Genomic DNA, 17192 nt, shown 5'->3' with positions numbered 1-17192 from the left:
CCCACCGCGAGGGATGGGCCCACCACTCGAGAGGCCTCTCTAGGCCCCTCTTTTTTCTCTTTAACCCTTCTATTGCCTGCAGAAGAATGCGCAGGCGCAAACCAGCTCTCCAATGGTGGAAGCGAGAGCCGTTGCGAAGCGGGCGGAGCTTAGAATCCCGGGCGGGGTGGGAGGAGCCTGGAAACGGGGCGCCGGAGGATCTCTATCCACCAGATACTGGTGGGTGGGAGGAGCCTGACTCTGGGGACGCTAAGGCTTCTTACGTCCCGAGAAGAATGCGCAGGCGCAAACGTACTCCCCAACCCTTAGCGGCGAGAGCGGAGCTGCGAGAGGAAAGGCGTTCTTCTCCAGGTGCGGTGGGTGGAGCTTTGGAATCCCTGGTCGAATGGGGAGGAGCCTTTGTAGCTGGGATTCTACTTTAACCCTTTAGATGGCCTGCAGAAGAGTGCGCAGGCGCGAACCGGCTCTCCAACGGTGGAAGCCAGAGCCGTTGCGAAGCGGGCGGAGCTTGGAATCCCGGGCGGGGTGGGTGGAGCCTGGAGCGGGGGGCGTCGGAGGATCCTTTGCAACCCATTGAGGGTTCCAGGTGAGTCGATTCTTCTCCAGATCCTCCTTCCCCTCCTCCTCCTTAAGGTTGGGGGTCTTTTAGATTTGGATCCTTTTATTTCCCCCCCCCCATAAAAGGCTAGGGGGAAGGGAGGAGATCCAGGTAGAGCTCCGTCCGGTTCAGCTCAGCGTCGCCTTTTCCCCCTTGCAAACCCCCCAGGAGGCGGGGCCCTCTTGGCAGACGCCCCGGGGGGGCTTCCAAAGCCCTTTCCTCGCTGGCCTCCCTGGAAGGAGGAAGCGTCCAACGCCCCCCCCATGAGCAATCTTGGGACTGCTCCCCCCTCTATCCCCCCTCCACCCCATGACCCCTTTTCCCACCCTGGGGAAGGGTGGGGTCCTGGCTGGCGAGTGGGGGGGGGGGGCCTGGCCTGCAGGCAGGAAGAAACCCCCCCCCCCAGAAGTGGCTGTCCATGGTTTTTCCTATCCAAAGTCTTCGTTTTGGGGTGCTGGGGGTGCTGGAGAAAAAGCCAGAGCATATTTTGGGGTGGGGGTTGCTGGAGGAAAAAGTTATCTTCTATATAATAATAATAATAATAATAATAATAATAATAATAATAATAATAATAATAATAATAATATTAATAATAATAATAATAATAATTATTATTATTATTATTATTACTATTACTATTATATTATATGATATTATTTATTATATTGAATAATTATAAATTTTATTTTTATTATTGTATATTATATTTTTATATTATATTGTATTACATATTATATTTTATATATATGTGTGTGTGTGTGTATATGTATATGTATCTATAGCAATAGCACTTAAGGGCATGTGGAAAGAGCTTTGCTCAGAATGGTCATCTTCTCATAAAAGGATCTACCCTCAGCAGAAACCATACAGCAATAGCAATTCCACTTATATACCACTTCACATTGCTTTTACAGCCGGTCTCTAAGTGGTTTACAGAGTCGGCATATTGCCCCCAACAATCTGGGTCCTCATTTTACCCACCTCGGAAGGCTGAGTCAACCTTGAGCCTGGTGGGGTTTGAACTGCCAAACTCTAGGCAGCTGGCTGCGGAAGTAGCTTGCAGTGCTATATGTATAATTATATGTATATGTGTGTTTCTCTGTCCCTGATCCCATTGGGCAACATCCTACCCCACATCTTTGGGCATATGGACTCACCCCATGAAGGCATAACCAGGCCGGTCCAAATACAGAGGAGCTTGGTCTCGAGCAAAGCAACAAATTATGATAGCTAGCTGTTAACCTCGCCTCCTAGAGATAAACATTCCAGACTGGGTCAGGCACAGGAGGAAACGATGACAAGAGATAAGCTTCCTTTGACCAACATGATGGAGGTAAACACAGCAGAACTAATTATGGATGGGAGGCAGTTGAAAGGGCCTATCACACTTGCCAGGGCTAAATTGGTTAATGTTATATAAAGGCAAACATCTCTGTAATGGTAGCTTAATACGCTGACGATGTCAGCAGAGGCTGATGAAAGCTCAGTAAGTACATTAAATGTAATTTTAAGTTCTGGAGATTGCAGCATGTCTGTTTATACTTTTACATGCATACATACATAATTTTTAATTATTTTGTGTGTGTGTGTGTGTTCCAGTATAATTCTGGACCACCTTGAGCAATTTCCAACCACACTTGGTACATATGACTTTGGAAACAAATACTGGGGGTGTGGGGTAAGACACCCCTAACACCCCCTCGGGGGTGTGTGTGTTCTTGTGTTCTGTTAAAATACAGCCTGTTGTGCCTTAAAATGGCTTCTACCGTACTGCCTTAAAATGGCTTCTACTGCACAGTGCTGTGAAGTTGCCATGGTAATGGCTTCAGAGTACTCCACAAGGGGGCGGTCTTTCTCTCTCTCTCTCTCTGGTGACGGGAAAAATTCCAACATTAGAAATAACATTTGTTCTGGATTGTCGCCAAAATCAGGGCTTTTCCTGTCTAATAGAGGATTAGGATAAATAAATAGCTGGGCAACGCTGGGTTATCAGCTACTTTGTAAATAAACAGTTCTGTTCTGTGCAAGCTCTTTCTCCCCTCTTTCCCCTCCTTGGCCCTGAGCTGAGGCATCTCCAGATTGGAAGATCTGGGAATTATCTGCCCTTTGCAAAGTTACCCGGGTGTTGAAGTAAAGAAAGACTCTCCGGCACAATGGCTTTGTTTGCCATAAGAAATACAGGTAGTCCTGGAATTACAACCATTAGTTTAGTGACTGTTCGTAGTTACAATAGCCCTGACAAAAAGTGAATTGTGAACATTTTCCCCACTTACAACCATTGCAGCATCCCCACAGGAGGCACGGGAACTGCAAGTGGGAACGTTTGGTGATTTCGAAGAACTCCTGGTACAGGGTAGATTGGCGTTTTGTACATCTCAGTGAAAGAGTGAGTTTTGTTACACCTCCTTTCCTCCCCGGGTAATGCTAGAGATGCTTTCTCTCTCTCTCTCTCTCTCTCTTTTTCTCTTTCTCTCTCTCTCCCCCGCCCCCAAATAATCACTGGCTGTGGCTGGGTTTGGTAGCGAAGTGCTAAAGCGAGCAAAGTGCCCTCAGGGACACCTTTCCTTGCCTGTCTCCAGGTGAGGCTGGAAGAGCACCCCCCCCAGCTTTTCCTCAGCTGCAGATCTGAGCCTCTCAATCCTCCCCCCCATCTGAAAGGAGCTCCCACTTTCTCCCTCTCCCCTTCCCCAATTAATCAATAAGGGCAGCAGTCCTTTGGCAGCATATGCCTGCTGAGAAGTCCCTGGAGTGGCGGCCAAGGAGTGCTGCCCCTCAAGGAGAGCAAAGCCCCCTTTTTGCCTCTGCTTCTCCCAGCGGCAGTTGCCCCGAGGTCCCTCAGCTCACACATACACACACACACACACACACACCCCACCCGCTCTTCTGTCTTTTTGGAAGGTGCCAGGTGGGGGAAGGCCTCCAGCCCAGAACGTTTTATTTTGTTATAATTAAGCATTTACATTTTTATTACAATTAAATAAGTGTGTGTGTGTGTGTGTGTGTGTGATGTATGTATGTATATATGTATATGTGTGTGTATATGTATTTTTTTGTGTGTGTGTGTGTGTGTATATATATATTTGTTTCCTGAGGTTTTCGTGGGTATTTGTATGTGGATCTTTGGTTATTCGGGTTTTCTCTTGCGTAAAATTGGAAGCATCTAGGCGACATTTCAATGAAATCTCATTCGTCATCTTCAGGCTTGTGTCTTCGGCTTTGAGCTTCTTGGAGTAATGTCAAGTCGCACTCCCACTGGCAGTTAAAAGAAAAAACAGCTGCAAGCTCACATTACTCCAAGAAACACAAAGCCAAAGACATATATATGTGGATCTTTGGTTATTCGGGTTTTCTCCCGCATAAAATTGGAAGTATCTAGGCGACGTTTCGATGAAATCTCATTCATCATCTTCAGGCTTGTGTCTTCGGCTTTGTGCTTCTTGGAGTAAGCTCACATTACTCCGAGAAGCACAAAGCCAAAGACACAAGCCTGAAGATGATGAATGAGACTTCATCGAAACGTCGCCTAGATACTTCCAATTTTACGTGGGAGAAAACCCGAATAACCAAAGATCCACATATATATGTCTTCGGCTTTGTGCTTCTTGGAGTAATGTGAGCTTGCAGCTGTTTTTTCTTTTAACTGCCAGTGGGAGTGCGACTTGACTTGACATTACTCGAAGAAGCACAAAGCCGAAGGCACAAGCCTGAAGATGACAAATGAGATTTCGTCGAAACGTCGCCAAAATACTTCCAATTTTACGTGGGAGAAAACCCAAATAACCAAAGATCTACATACAAATACCCGCAAAAACCTCAGAAAATAAATATATATATATAAAATTTATAATTACCATAAAAAATTATATTAAATATATTAGCTTTTTTAAAAAATTGTATTAGTGGTCCTCGGGATTTAAAAGTATGAGTTTGGTGGTCCCTGAGATCCAAAAGATTGGCGACCCCTGTTTTAGGACAAGGACAACCTACAGAGGCAGCTCTCTTTTTTTTCTCACTTTTTCTTTCCTTGTGTTCCTTTCCCTTAGCTTGAAAACTGGAAACATTTTTATTTTTGTCTGGAAGGATTCTTATTGTTGGAGGCTCAAAGTCCCACATCTCCCGAAATGGCTCATGATGCCTCTTCTTGCCATTCTGCTCCTTTGACCGAAAGTCCTTTTGCAAATGCAGGACAGACTTTGGACGGGTGTGAACCAGCCTCTCGGTACACCCCAAAAACTGCCTCACGAGACCCAGAAGGAAATGGATCCCGTGTTGCCTTGCCTGCGTCTACTGAGAGGTTCTGGAGAAGAACGAGGAAGGACAACATCCTGGAAGGAAGAACCGTCAGATGGGCTGGAAGACATCAACTTTGCCAGGAGTACTACGAAGAAACTGAGGCACCCCGAGAACTTTGCAGTCGGTTATACCGTCTTTATCGTCAATGGCTGAAGCCAGAGAAACACACGAAAATTCAGATGTTGGACTTGGTGGTCCTGGAGCAGTTCCTGGCCATCCTGCCCCCAGAGATGGAGAGGTGGGTGCGGGAGTGTGGAGCAGAGACCAGTTCCCAGGCGGTGGCCCTCGCAGAAGGCTTCCTCCTGAGCCAGGCGGAGGAGAAGAAGCTGGCAGAAATGCAGGTGAGACAAAAAAAATCATTGTGTAGCTAATCCTTGACTTAGCAGCTTAGTGACCATCCAAAGTTACAACAGCATTGAAAAAAATGACTTACGACCATTATAAAGGTTGACTCAGCCTTCCGTCCTTCTGAGACCGGTCAAATGAGGACCCATATTGTTGAGGGGCAAGATGCTGACTCTGTAAACCACTTAGAGAGGGCTGTAAAAGCCCTGGGAAGAGGTATATATTGTATTTTTTTGCACGATAAGATGCTCCGGAACGTAAGACGTAAGACCTAGATTTTGGGGAGGAAGTCAAGAAAAACAAATTCAGCCACCGATCAGCTGTTCTAGGCAGCAGGGATTGTCTCCACCGTTCGCTCCTGCCTGGAACAGCTGATTGGTGGTATTCCGGGAGGCTGATCCAACTGCCAGTCAGCTGGTTGGCAGCAAAGGCTCCAAGGTCCCTGACGGGGTTGAGAAGTATCGATGGAGAATGCAGCTGTTGTACCAAACCTTCCCCTTCTCTCTCCCCCACCCCGTCAATATTAGCTCCGTAAGACGCATGGGCATTTCCACCCAGTTTTTTGGAGGGGGAAGTGTTTTGTTTTTTTTAAAAAGAATTTCTTATTTTGACAACAAACATAAACAAACACAAACACAAAACATCAAATAAAACCATCTTTCCATTGCACAGTGTGTGTCAGTTGCTACATATCTCTTGTGCACAATATTAACAATCTTTCTCTCCTAACCTTAAATTAAAATTCATATTATGTACATTTATATTTTATAATATTATTTTTTTTCTTGCTCCCTTAATTGTCAATGTCAGTCTACTCGTTTCTGCACATTCCATTATTATTATTTTTATCACCTCTTCTATCGAGGTTTTTTTCCACTTTTCCAATTTTGAGCAAATACAATTCTAGCTGCTGTTAAAATATTAATAATCAAATATGACAATTCTCTATTGTATCCTTCTGGCAAGATACCCAATAAAAAGATCTCTGGCTTCAAGTCTATATGCTGAAGTGTGTCTTAGAGAGCAAAAAATATGGTAAGTCTGAGCTCTCTTGCAGGAGTGTCAAACTCAATTTCATTGAGGGCCGCCTCAGGGCTATGGTTGACCTTGCGGGTGGGGAAGGGGGTGACTGGGTGGATGTGGCCAACTGGGTAGGCAGGGATAGCTTGATGCCACTCACAGAGTGTGGCTGACTGGGTGGGTGTGGCCAGCTTGACCCCACTTCCCCAAGCTGCTGGCATGTTTCCTCGTCCCGTTGGGAAGGCTGGTCTGAAGTGATGCAGGCCGGCCCCTTATATTTTCCAGGCCGGCCCTGCGAGCTGGATCCGACCACATCGCACAGATTGGGAGCTTCCTAGCCTCAAAGGAGCCTCGGGGAGGGGGGAGGAGGCATTTTTGCTCCCCTAAAGCTCTTCTGGGGCTCAGGAAGGAAAAAAATAGAGCATGGGAAGGGTGCGCAGCACCCCTCCAAACTCCATTTTGAGAGCTTCCTAGCCTCAAAGAAGCCTCTGGGGAGGGGTTTTTGCTCCCCTAAGCCTCCTCTGGGGCTCTGGAAGGCAAAAAATGGAGAGGGGGCTGAGCTCCTCCCTCCATTTTTTGCTTTCCTGGGCCTCAGCAAGGGGAATCCCGGCACAGCTGATCTATACACAGCTGATTGTCGGGAGGTGGGGGGAAATACCTTAGGCCAGGGGTCCCCAACCACCGAGCTGCGGACCAGTACCGGTCCGTGGAACATTTCCTACCGGGCCACCGGTTTGCTGGGCGCCGCCATCTTGTTTGACAAGAAAGTGCTTCCGGGTGAGCTTTTCCGGTTGGAAAGCGGCATTTGGGTCCTGAAGGAATCCTCGCGCCTTAGTTTCATTGAAGGGGGGGGGGCTTTGAACGAAACTAAGGCGCGAGGATTCTTTCAGCACCCAAGGCAAGGCGAGCCGAGTGACCGTCCCGAAGCCGTCCCGAAGCGAAGCCCATCGAAAAAGGTACAAAGGAGGAGTTGAAGGTGGCGGGGAGAAGTGGGGGACGGCTGGCTGGCCGGTCGCTCGGCTTGCCTTGCCATGCGTGCTGATGCTGGTACCAGGCCACGGATCATTTTGTGATGCCGGTACCGGGCCGTGGCTCAAAAAAGGTTGGGGGTCACTGCCTTAGGCGAATGTCAAGCGGCGGGTAAGTGAGCATTGTGCGGGAGGGCAACCAGATCATGAGCATGACCAGCCAGAACTTACTACCGGTTCGACGACCCGCACCAAATTCTTGCTACCAGTTCGCCTGATCCGGTGCGAACCGGTTGAATACCACCACTAGAGTGGGGGAAAACAAGGCATTCCTGAAATGCCTAGATAATCACTTTGGCAGCCCAAAGTTGTTGGAGCATAAGAAGGTTCTTGGAGAGCATGATGGATGACTCTTGGAGACAGATGTGTCCCATTGGAGAAGTCACATCCAGGGGGTGGGGGAAAGACCAGGATCAAGGGGGAAATGTATGATGTAATTCAGTATTGACTGCACCCAGCCACGCGCCAACATGGCCACTCCTAATAAACTAATTTATTTTTCTCTGAGATGCGGATAGAGAATTTTGGTTTGAATGAGGGTGGATTTGTTGGAGCCCTGACAGTAACTCTGGGAACCAATAAGTTTTTTCTTAAAATTACTAAAAATCCTTCCATCGTTGAGTTTATTCTAAGTGGCCCTTCCGACTGATTTCCCAGGGTAGAAATCCTTGACTTACAACCTTTCCTTTAGTGATCGTTCATAGCTATAACAGCATGATGGGGAAAAGTGACTCGATCATTTTTCACACGACCATTGTAGCATTGCCAGGTCAGGTGATCAAAATTGAGATGCTAGGCCACTGGCTCCTATTTATGACAGTTATGGTGTCCCAGGATGCTGTCATCTCCTTTTGCGAACTTCCGACAAGACAAGTTCAGTGGGGAAGCCAGATTCATTTAACACAGATCACTAAGTTAACAACTGCAATGATTCACTTAACAACTGGCGGGAAACATCGTGAAATGGAGCAAAACTCACTTAGCGGACGTCTCAATTAGCCATGGGAATTTTGAGCTCAATCGTCATCGTAAGTCAAGGACAACTACTTGATACCACTTTAAAATGCCTTGGAAAAGCCACACTTGGTATACGGCATCCAGTTTTGATCGCTGTGAGTTAGAAAGAGTGCCAAGAAGAGCAACAAAGACGATTAGGGGACGGGAGGTTGAAACATATGGAAAACGCTTGCAGGAACTGGGTATGTCTTGTCTAGTGAAGAGAAGGAATTAGGGGAGACATGGTAGTAGTGTTCCAGTATCTCAGGAGCTGCCCCAAAGAAGAGGGAGTCAGGCTATTCTCCAAAGCACCCGAGGGTAGGACAAGAAGCAATGCATGGAAACTAATCAAGGAGAGAAGCAACTTAGAACTAAGGAGAAATTTCCTGACAATGAAAACAATTAACCAGGGGAAAAACTTGCCTCTGGAATTTGTGAATGCTCCAACACTGGAAGTTTCTTTTTTTAAACGATGTTATTAATTTTTAAAGACAAACAAAACAAACATAAAAACATCCAGCTTTCTTTCATAAATATACAAACAGTGTATCGGTTGGTTTACCAGTTTTTGTGCATCCATTTCGTAGTCTCAATTACAGTTACATTACATAATAACTCATATTATCAATCAGAAATTATATACTCTAGTATCACTATTAAACAATCATTTCACTATGATTTTATTCATTCATACTTTGCGAGATAACTATAATTTACTTAGTTTATTTTATAACAAATCATATAATCATACCAAATCTATCCTGAAGACATTTTATAAAATGATATCAAGAAAAAAAAATCTCTTTATATATTCATTATTATCAAAAATTCTAAATATTCTATTATTGTATTTTATCATCCAACCATTGATAAAAAAGGTCCCAAATTTTATAGAATTGTTTATCCTCTTGTTCTCTCGTTTCAAATGTCAATCTACTCATTTCAGCACATTCTTCCAACACTTTAAGGAGAGGTTTTACAACCTTTTGTCTGAAATGGTGTAGGGTTTCCTGCCTGAGCAGGGGTTGGACTAGAAGACCTCTAAGGTCCCTTCCAATGTTGTTCTATTCTACCTGTATGTGAGAAGCCCTCTCTTTTTAGAGAGAACCTGGTTGCAGTGGACCTTAAAATCCTGTTCCTTCTTTTTCCCTTTGGGCAGGTTCAGGATCCCTTCATGGAAGTGGGTGCAAAAAAGCCCCGAGCACACACAGACCTGTCACCTCTCTCTCGGGAACTGGCCTTTGGAGGGATCTCCCAAGAGGATCCAGCTCAGATCACATCCGAAGGTAATAAATTAGGTTCTTCATTTGTTAAATGTTTATATTGCTGTACTCTACAAGGAACCGTAACAGGGTGCAACTGAAAAGAAACATATGTTATTCATTGATTGAACACTTTGGTTCAGCTTGGAACCTTAGTCCGATGTTTCTCCAGGGTCCCAATAAGCAAATCCTTAACCACCAAAGCCCCTTTGAGCTGCTAGCATTCCCAGGCAGAGATGCCCCCTTTCAGGGCATGTAACATCATCTCTCCCAATGAGGCATTGAGCACCCTGATCCAGCCAATCAACTCACACCAAACTCCCCAATAGCAACAGCAATAGCACTTGGACTTATATACCACTTTATAGTGCTTTACATCCCCCTCTAAGCAGTTTACAGAGTCAGCCTATTGCCCCCAACAATCTGGGTCCTCATTTTACCCACCTTGGAAGGATGGATGGTTGAGTCAACCTTGAGCCGGTGAGGATCAAACTCCTGGCTGTGGGCAGAGTTAGTCTGGAAAAAAAAATGAACCACCACGCCACCAAATGAATCGGATAAGGCAGGATTGTAAGTCCCGTCTAATGGAAATCGTACCATTCAGCACCTGCCCACTTCCTTGAAGTCCTGGGAAAATCCTCACCGGCTCAAGGTTGACTCAAGTCTTCCATCCTTTAGAGGTCGGTAAAATGAGGAGGCAGGATCGAACTCTTGGCTGTGGGTAGAGTTAGCCTGCAATAATTTCTAACCACCATGCCACCACAGCTCCAAATATAAGGCAAGAGTCTAAGTCCCGTCTAATGGAAATCGTACTGTTCCTCAGCTGCCCAATTCCTTGAAATCCTGGGAAAATAGCGAATGCAAGAGACAACCTTAAAATCTCTCTCTATTTCAGTAGACTCTTAAGTCCAGACTTTAAGGAACCTTAATTCTTCATATCTTCACGGGGCTTTCGTGGATTAACAGGAGCCCTTCCCTCTCATGACCAGTAAAGTATCTCCAAGCCTAACTCTTTAGCCTCTCTATTTTACTCCTCATCACCTATTACTCAGTTAATCAGAGAGGTTGGGCCTCTGGCCACAGTCTCGCATCCCCAGATCCAGTGTATGCATCTTTATTGTGATGGTGGCGCAGTGGTTAGAATGCAGTATTGCAGGCTAATTCTGCCAACTGTCCGCAGTTCAATCCTGAGCAGCTCAAGGTTGACTCAGCCTTCCACCCTTCCGAGGTGCGTAAAATGAGGACTCAGGTTGTTGGGGGCAAAGTTGCTGACTCTCTAAACCACTTAGAGAGGGCTATCAAAGCACTATGAAGCAGTAGATAAGTATTAAGTGCTATTGGTAGTGCTACGCTCACACCACAGTTGCACCCTACATTTGTAAGCAAGACAGTTGTTAAGCGAGTTTTGCCTTAAGTGTCCATGGAGACTCTCAGTCACCCAGGTAATAGTTGTCCCAAAATTGTATCTGCCTCTTGAAAAAGCAACTTTGGGACAGTTGGGAAGTGAATTACTGCCGTTCTTAAGTTAGGCACATGGTTGTCAAGAGGATCTGGCTTCCCCATTGGCTTTGCTTGTTGGAAAGTCGCATGATCTCAGGACACTGTTGAATGTCATAAATACATGGCAGTTGCCGAGCATCTGAAATTCGGTCACATTTTTTTATTTATTTTTATTTTTATTTTATTATTTTATTTTATTTTATTTTTGTATGTCAATTGCTTACAAAATAATAGCTATAAGTAAAAACATAGTTATGAATACATGCTTACATATAAGAAAAATTTTAAAAAATAAAGAAACAATAGGACAGGGACGGTAGGCATGTTGGTCCATTTATGCACGCTCCCTCATAGATAAAGGGGTGAGGTCAATAGTGGACAGTCTAAGGTTAATGACCATGGGGTACTGCAACGGTCGTAAGTGTGAAAAATGGCCATTATTTTTACCTGCTGTTGAACTTCAAACACTAAACAGTACAGGTTTTCCTTGTTCTCATTCCTCCTGGATCCTATGTGGATACAGATTACACCCAGGTCATTATTTTTTACTATCCATCTGGTGTTCCCTATCGGCCCCCTCCCCAATATGGAACTTGGAATTAATATTTTTGACCTTGGGTCATTTATACCATGTACAGCTCTACTGTCAGGATTCCGGCAATTGCCCCAATTAAATCCTGATTCTAGAGCCAAACTTCCAAAACTTCAAAAAGACTTATTGGGAGTTAAAATGTCCGGCACTGTCTTGGAATAGCCGACCCTGAGGCACATAATTCATCGTCACTCTTAACCCTGGTTTCCGTCGCCCCCCCAGTCACCTAGTTACTATCTTTGAAAACTATTCATGAACTACACTTTCGGTTTCCAAGCTACCACACTGCTCCGCCCTCCCTTTCTGTTGGCAACTCTAAAAAGATCATAGAAATATTTTATGAGTTGCCATCTACCTAGCTTCCCATGATCCTCAGTGTACAACATAAAACTGTTGGGGAAGATTATTGGGGCAAGATGCTGTCTCTTTAACCCATTAGCGAGGGCTGTAAAATAGTATGAAGTGGTATATAAGTCTAGGTGCTATTGATATTACTTACTTGAAGTCTCACTGATGTGGAAAAAATGCTCCTTTTATTTTTTTTGTATAATTTTGCTTGAGAATGCTGCAGGAATATTTTCAAAATGCCTTCCTCCATTTTTGTCTTATCAGGGAACGGAGCAACCCTGAGGGTTATTGAAAAAACGCCTCTGCTTTGTGGTGGAACCGAAATTGCTGTGGTCATTCCAACTCAGGTAGGAGGGATCAAGCTCCCGTAAAGTGTTAGTACCACTTTATAATGCCTTAGTAAGACCTACAACTTGGAATATTGAATCCAGTTTTGATCACTGCAATATAAAAAAAGAGGTTGAGAGTCTGGAAAGAGTGCAGAAAAGAGCAATGAAGACGATTAGGGAACTGGAGGCTGAAACATATAAAGAACGGTTGCAGAAATTTGGTGTCTAGTTTAATGAAAAGAAAAACTAGGGGGTGACATGATATCAATGTTCCAATATCTCAGGGGCTGCCACAAAAAAGAGGGGGTCAGGCTATTCTCCACAGCACCTGAGGGCAGGACAAGACGCAAAGACTGGAAGTAAATCAAGGAGAGAAGCCATCTAGAACTAAAGAGGAATTTTCTTAACAGTGAGGACAATTAACTGGTGGAATACTTTTCTTTAGATTTTATAGGAGCTCCATTGCTAGAGGTTTTTAAGAAGAGACTGGACAACCAGTTCTCTGAAATGGTAAAGGGCCTCCTGCATGAATTGGGAGCTATAATTATTTATTTGTATTTATTTATCAAGCTTAGATACCACCCCTCTCACTCTCAAGAGTGACCTTGGGTGATTTTCAGATGGTACAGGTAATCCTCAACCTACGACCTCAACTTGAAACTTTACATTAAGAGGGATGGGTTTTTTGTTTTGTTTTTTAATTTCAGAATCGTATGTCATTTGAAGATATAGCCGTATTCTTTTCGGAAGAGGAGTGGGCCCTGCTGAATCCTGACCAAAAATTGCTGTACAGGGAGATCATGTTGGAAAATACAAGGAACATTACCTGCCTAGGTAAGAGTTCTTTTTCTACTTTTCTGGTCAGACGTAACCAGCTTACCCGTTTCTGAGAAAATGCTGGTCTGTTCCTTTCCTACAGTGAATGCCCTTAACTGCATTGAGACCCTCACCAGATCAGGCAGGCAGGGCTAAAACTCTTCATGTTGTTTCTTCTCAATAGAAGGGAGCAAACACACACACACACCCCTTATTGAGTTTCTCTTTTGGGTAGGGAGTGCCTTCCATTTTTCTGGAATTCAGAAACCCTAATAGGCCCAAATTTCATGCATCACATGAAGTGTTAATACCACTTTATAATGCCTTGATAAGGCCACACATAAAATACTGCATCCAGTTTTGATCACCACGATATCAAATAATCTTGAGGCTCTAGAAAGATTGCAGAGAAGAGCAACAAAGATAGTTAGGGAACTGGAGGCTAAAACATGCTGGAATTAGGTATGTCTACGTTTAATGAAAAGAAAGACTAGGGCTGACGTGATAGTAATGTTCCAGTATTTGAGGGTTTGCCACAAAGAAGAGGGAGTCAAGCTCAGAAGGAGCTCTTGCCGGTTCGCACCGGTTCAAGCCAACTGGTTGGTTATAAGATTCAGCGCAATTCGGTGAACTGGCAAGTTCCACCACTGGCTGGCCCCTCTTGCTCATTTGACCTTGAGCCGGTCAGAATCGAACTACTGGCAGTCAGCAGAGTTAGCCTGCAATACTGCATTCTAACCACTGCGTCACCATGGCTCATAAGTCGAGAACTACATGTTATGTTCAAATACAGGATATGGCAATAGAGCATGATTCCTGAATGTGTCTTAGTTTGGGCCTAGAGCCTAATATGAAACTCACCTCTTTGTTTCTTTTTTTTTGTTTCAATCAGGCGAAAGGTGGGAGAAAGAGGACTCTAAGAAGGAGATGGTAGAGAACTTGCCAATAGTCAAAAATGAAATTGGAGAAACGATGTTCCAATGTCAACAAGGAGTCAGAAGTCCTGAGGAAAACCAGTTAAATGGAGAGCCAGAGAAAGCCCTCGCTTTTCATCAGGCAGATAAGAATGTACTCCTGGCCGAAAAAAATCACCAAGAAACCAGAATATGTCCAGCGTGTGGAAAAATATTGAAGGAGGAATCAGGATTGTGTGGAAATTGCAGAAGGCATCCTGTCGAGGCACAACCTGAAAATATGGAATGGGCCTTTCCTCTTATTTTAAATCAAAATATATTGTTTGGGGGAAAATTATATAAAGGTGTGGAATGTGATGAGAGCTTCAGCCAGAGTAGCCATCTAAGTAACCATCAAAAGATTCAGGTCTGCGGGAATCCATATCAATGCATGGATTGCGGGAAGAGCTTTCATCAGAAAAGTCAGCTTATGACTCATGAAAGGATCCACCGAGGAGAGAAACCCTATCAATGCGTGGAGTGTGGGAAGAGCTTCAGTCAGAGCCGTTACCTGAGTTCCCACAGGAGAAGCCACAGAGGGGAGAAACCCTATCAATGTACGGAGTGCGGGAAGCGCTTCTGTCGCAAAAGCCGGCTTATTTCCCATCAGAGGGTCCACACAGGTGAGAAACCGTATCAGTGCCTGGAGTGCGGAAAGAGCTTCAGTGATGCAAGTTACCTCACTTCCCATAAAAGGATACACACTGGACAGAAGCCATACCAATGTCTGGAGTGCGGGAAGAGTTTTAGCATCAGTAGTTCCCTTACATACCATAAAAGGACCCACACGGGGGAAAAGCCATACAAATGTACGGACTGTGGGAAGAGCTTTGCCGTAAGCAGTTCCCTTAGTTCTCATAAAAGGATCCACACGGGGGAGAAACCGTACCACTGTGTGGAATGTGGAAAGAGCTTTAGAAAGAGTTGTTCTGTAACTTCCCACAGAAAGATCCACACAGGAGAAACTATATGAGTGCGCGGACTGTGAAAAGATCTTCAGAGGCCCCAGTTCTGAGGTTATGATCCTTGTACAGAAATCCTCTTTATTGGCCAAGTGCGATTGGACACAAAAGGAATTTGTCTTTTTTCACACAAGGAAATGTCATGGAAGTGGATCGTGGGCTGAAATGAACTGGTATGGCTGAAGGAAGGAAAACGAGGAATTATCGCCCCGTATCCCTCTATCAGGGAGATGGGCGGTTAAGAAATTGAATGGATGGATATATCTTTCCATTTCATTTTATAAGATTTAAGATGGTGGATGAGATCAACTGAAAGTTCTTGGAAGAGTTACAACTAAGTGAGTCTGTCGTTGGTCCCTCATGAATTGTCTGGTTTGGCATGGCAACCAAACAGGACAGGTACAGACTTCAACGGACAGTTAGGATTGAAGAAAAACGTCGCAACCAGCCTGCCTTCCATTGAGGATCTGTATGCTGCATGAACCAGAAAGAGAGCTGAGAAAGTACCTATATGGGCCTCGCAACCTGGACATAATCAATTCATCTTCACCCCTCAGAATGCTGCTTGTAGGGCTTTGCATACCAAAACAACCAGATAGTTTTCTCCTTCCTCCCCCAGGCCATCATGCTTCATTTTCCACAGCACTGTCTTTTTTCATTTTTCTCATCTTTCCAATTATCTTCTCCTATTGGCATCTTACAATTTATCAGTTGTTTGTAACTTATGATTGTAAGTTTAATTTGTGATCTATGACCTATTCATTGCTATTTATATGTACTGTGAGCTTATGCACCAGAGACTGTTCTGTTCTGTTCTACTCTACTCCCATTCCTATTCCCATTCCCAGTATCCTGTCCCAGAAGTTGGTAATCTTAAACACAAAGGTTCTAACCGGAAGCCCCATATTCAATTCTGGAGCCAACCGGAAGTCCAGTTCTCCCTCCATAGAAAGTCATCCTACTGTGGTCTCCTTTTTCCTCTGCCGACTGGAAATCTGGTTCCCCCACTATAGAGTCTCTTCCTAGCACTGCATCCTCTTTCCTCTACCTGTCCTAACTGAAAGCCCTATCAATTGTGGAGCCGACCAGAAAACCCACCTCTTGCTGTAGAGTCTCGTCCTGGTGTGCTGCTCCCTCCCTAACCGGAAGTTCCTCTCAAAATTGTGGTATGGATCAGCAACAGGGAGCCACAGTAGAGCGATGAAAGAGCCACATGCGACTCCAGAGCTGCGGGTTGCCTACCTTTATTCTGTCCTGTCCTATCCTACCCAACCTTATCATTATTGACAAATACCTATAAACCTGTTCATTGCTAGAGGAAGTAGATAGATGTAGGGGATAAGATGGTGGAGAGGATCAAAATTACTGTAAGCTCTTAGAAAAGATACAGGTTATTAGAGGCAAGTAGCTATACATCCAATCTCTAGAGGCAGTAGATGGAGGGACGGTTAGTAGGACTTGGCACTTTAGTCTTTCCTTGCATAGGAATACTGAATTTGCACATCTCCACCTACCAGGTCTGATTTTCTTAATTTCAACGTCACTGAGTAGTAGAGTTGGAAGGGACCTTAAAGGTCTTCTAGTCCAGCTTCATGGTCAAACAGGAGACTTCCAATTCTCAATTCTTTCTCTTTCATTGTTGGCCTCTGGGCCACTTGATCTCTCCAAAAAGAATACTTAATTTGCATTTATCTACATATTGGCTCTCCTGTTTAGAATTTACTTAGAACCTAGGGTTGCAAATACACACACACACACACACACACACATACTACCTCCTATTTATTAAAGAAATATTGAGGTTCGACAGCTCTACCAGTTCTCTTGCATATTTAGTTTTCTTCTTTGCCATCCTCCTGCAATGGAGGAAATTCCATCGTGGTTGTAAGACACAGATCAACTGGACAACTTTTGCACATGTGCCAGCGGGCAAGCCCTCACATGCCAGCACCCAGAATGTAATCCGTGCCCCCCACACTCCCTGCACATGTGTGTGCAATCCCCAACTCTATATCTGCACTGTGACTCACAGCTGATTTTTCTGCTGGTTTGTGGCCTTCGGCCTCTCAGAGGCTTGGAAAAAGCCTGTGCAAGGCTTTTCAGGATGAATTATAGGCCCATTTCGTCACTTCTAGTATTACAGGAAGTGA

At 44.7% G+C, this 17192-nt stretch overlaps 1 protein-coding gene across 5 annotated transcripts; it reads left to right on the top strand.

Moving 5' to 3' along the window:
• The first annotated feature begins 217 nt into the window (after positions 1–217).
• On the top strand, positions 218–15826 carry LOC113451235 (zinc finger protein 197-like). 5 transcript variants are annotated; one of them, XM_087928060.1, is made up of 7 exons: positions 218–586; positions 2883–2984; positions 4679–5232; positions 9440–9566; positions 12247–12329; positions 13019–13145; positions 14020–15826. In XM_087928060.1, the coding sequence occupies exons 3-7, from the start codon at positions 4720–4722 to the stop codon at positions 15051–15053; spliced, it is 1884 nt and encodes a 627-aa protein (XP_087784186.1). In that variant the 5' UTR covers positions 218–586; positions 2883–2984; positions 4679–4719; the 3' UTR covers positions 15054–15826. The 5 variants fall into 5 exon arrangements, with proteins under 5 accessions (XP_087784186.1, XP_087784187.1, XP_087784185.1 ...); XM_087928058.1 differs by lacking the exon at positions 218–586 and adding an exon at positions 2633–2779; XM_087928061.1 differs by lacking the exon at positions 2883–2984.
• The last annotated feature ends 1366 nt before the right edge of the window (positions 15827–17192 follow it).

Source organism: Pseudonaja textilis, chromosome 2 (assembly GCF_049901715.1).
Source record: "Pseudonaja textilis isolate UNSWEBS1 chromosome 2, rPseTex1.2, whole genome shotgun sequence".
Classification (NCBI taxonomy): domain Eukaryota; kingdom Metazoa; phylum Chordata; class Lepidosauria; order Squamata; family Elapidae; genus Pseudonaja; species Pseudonaja textilis.
Note: the sequence above shows the minus strand (reverse complement) of the source record. Positions and strands in the feature narration are given on the sequence as shown.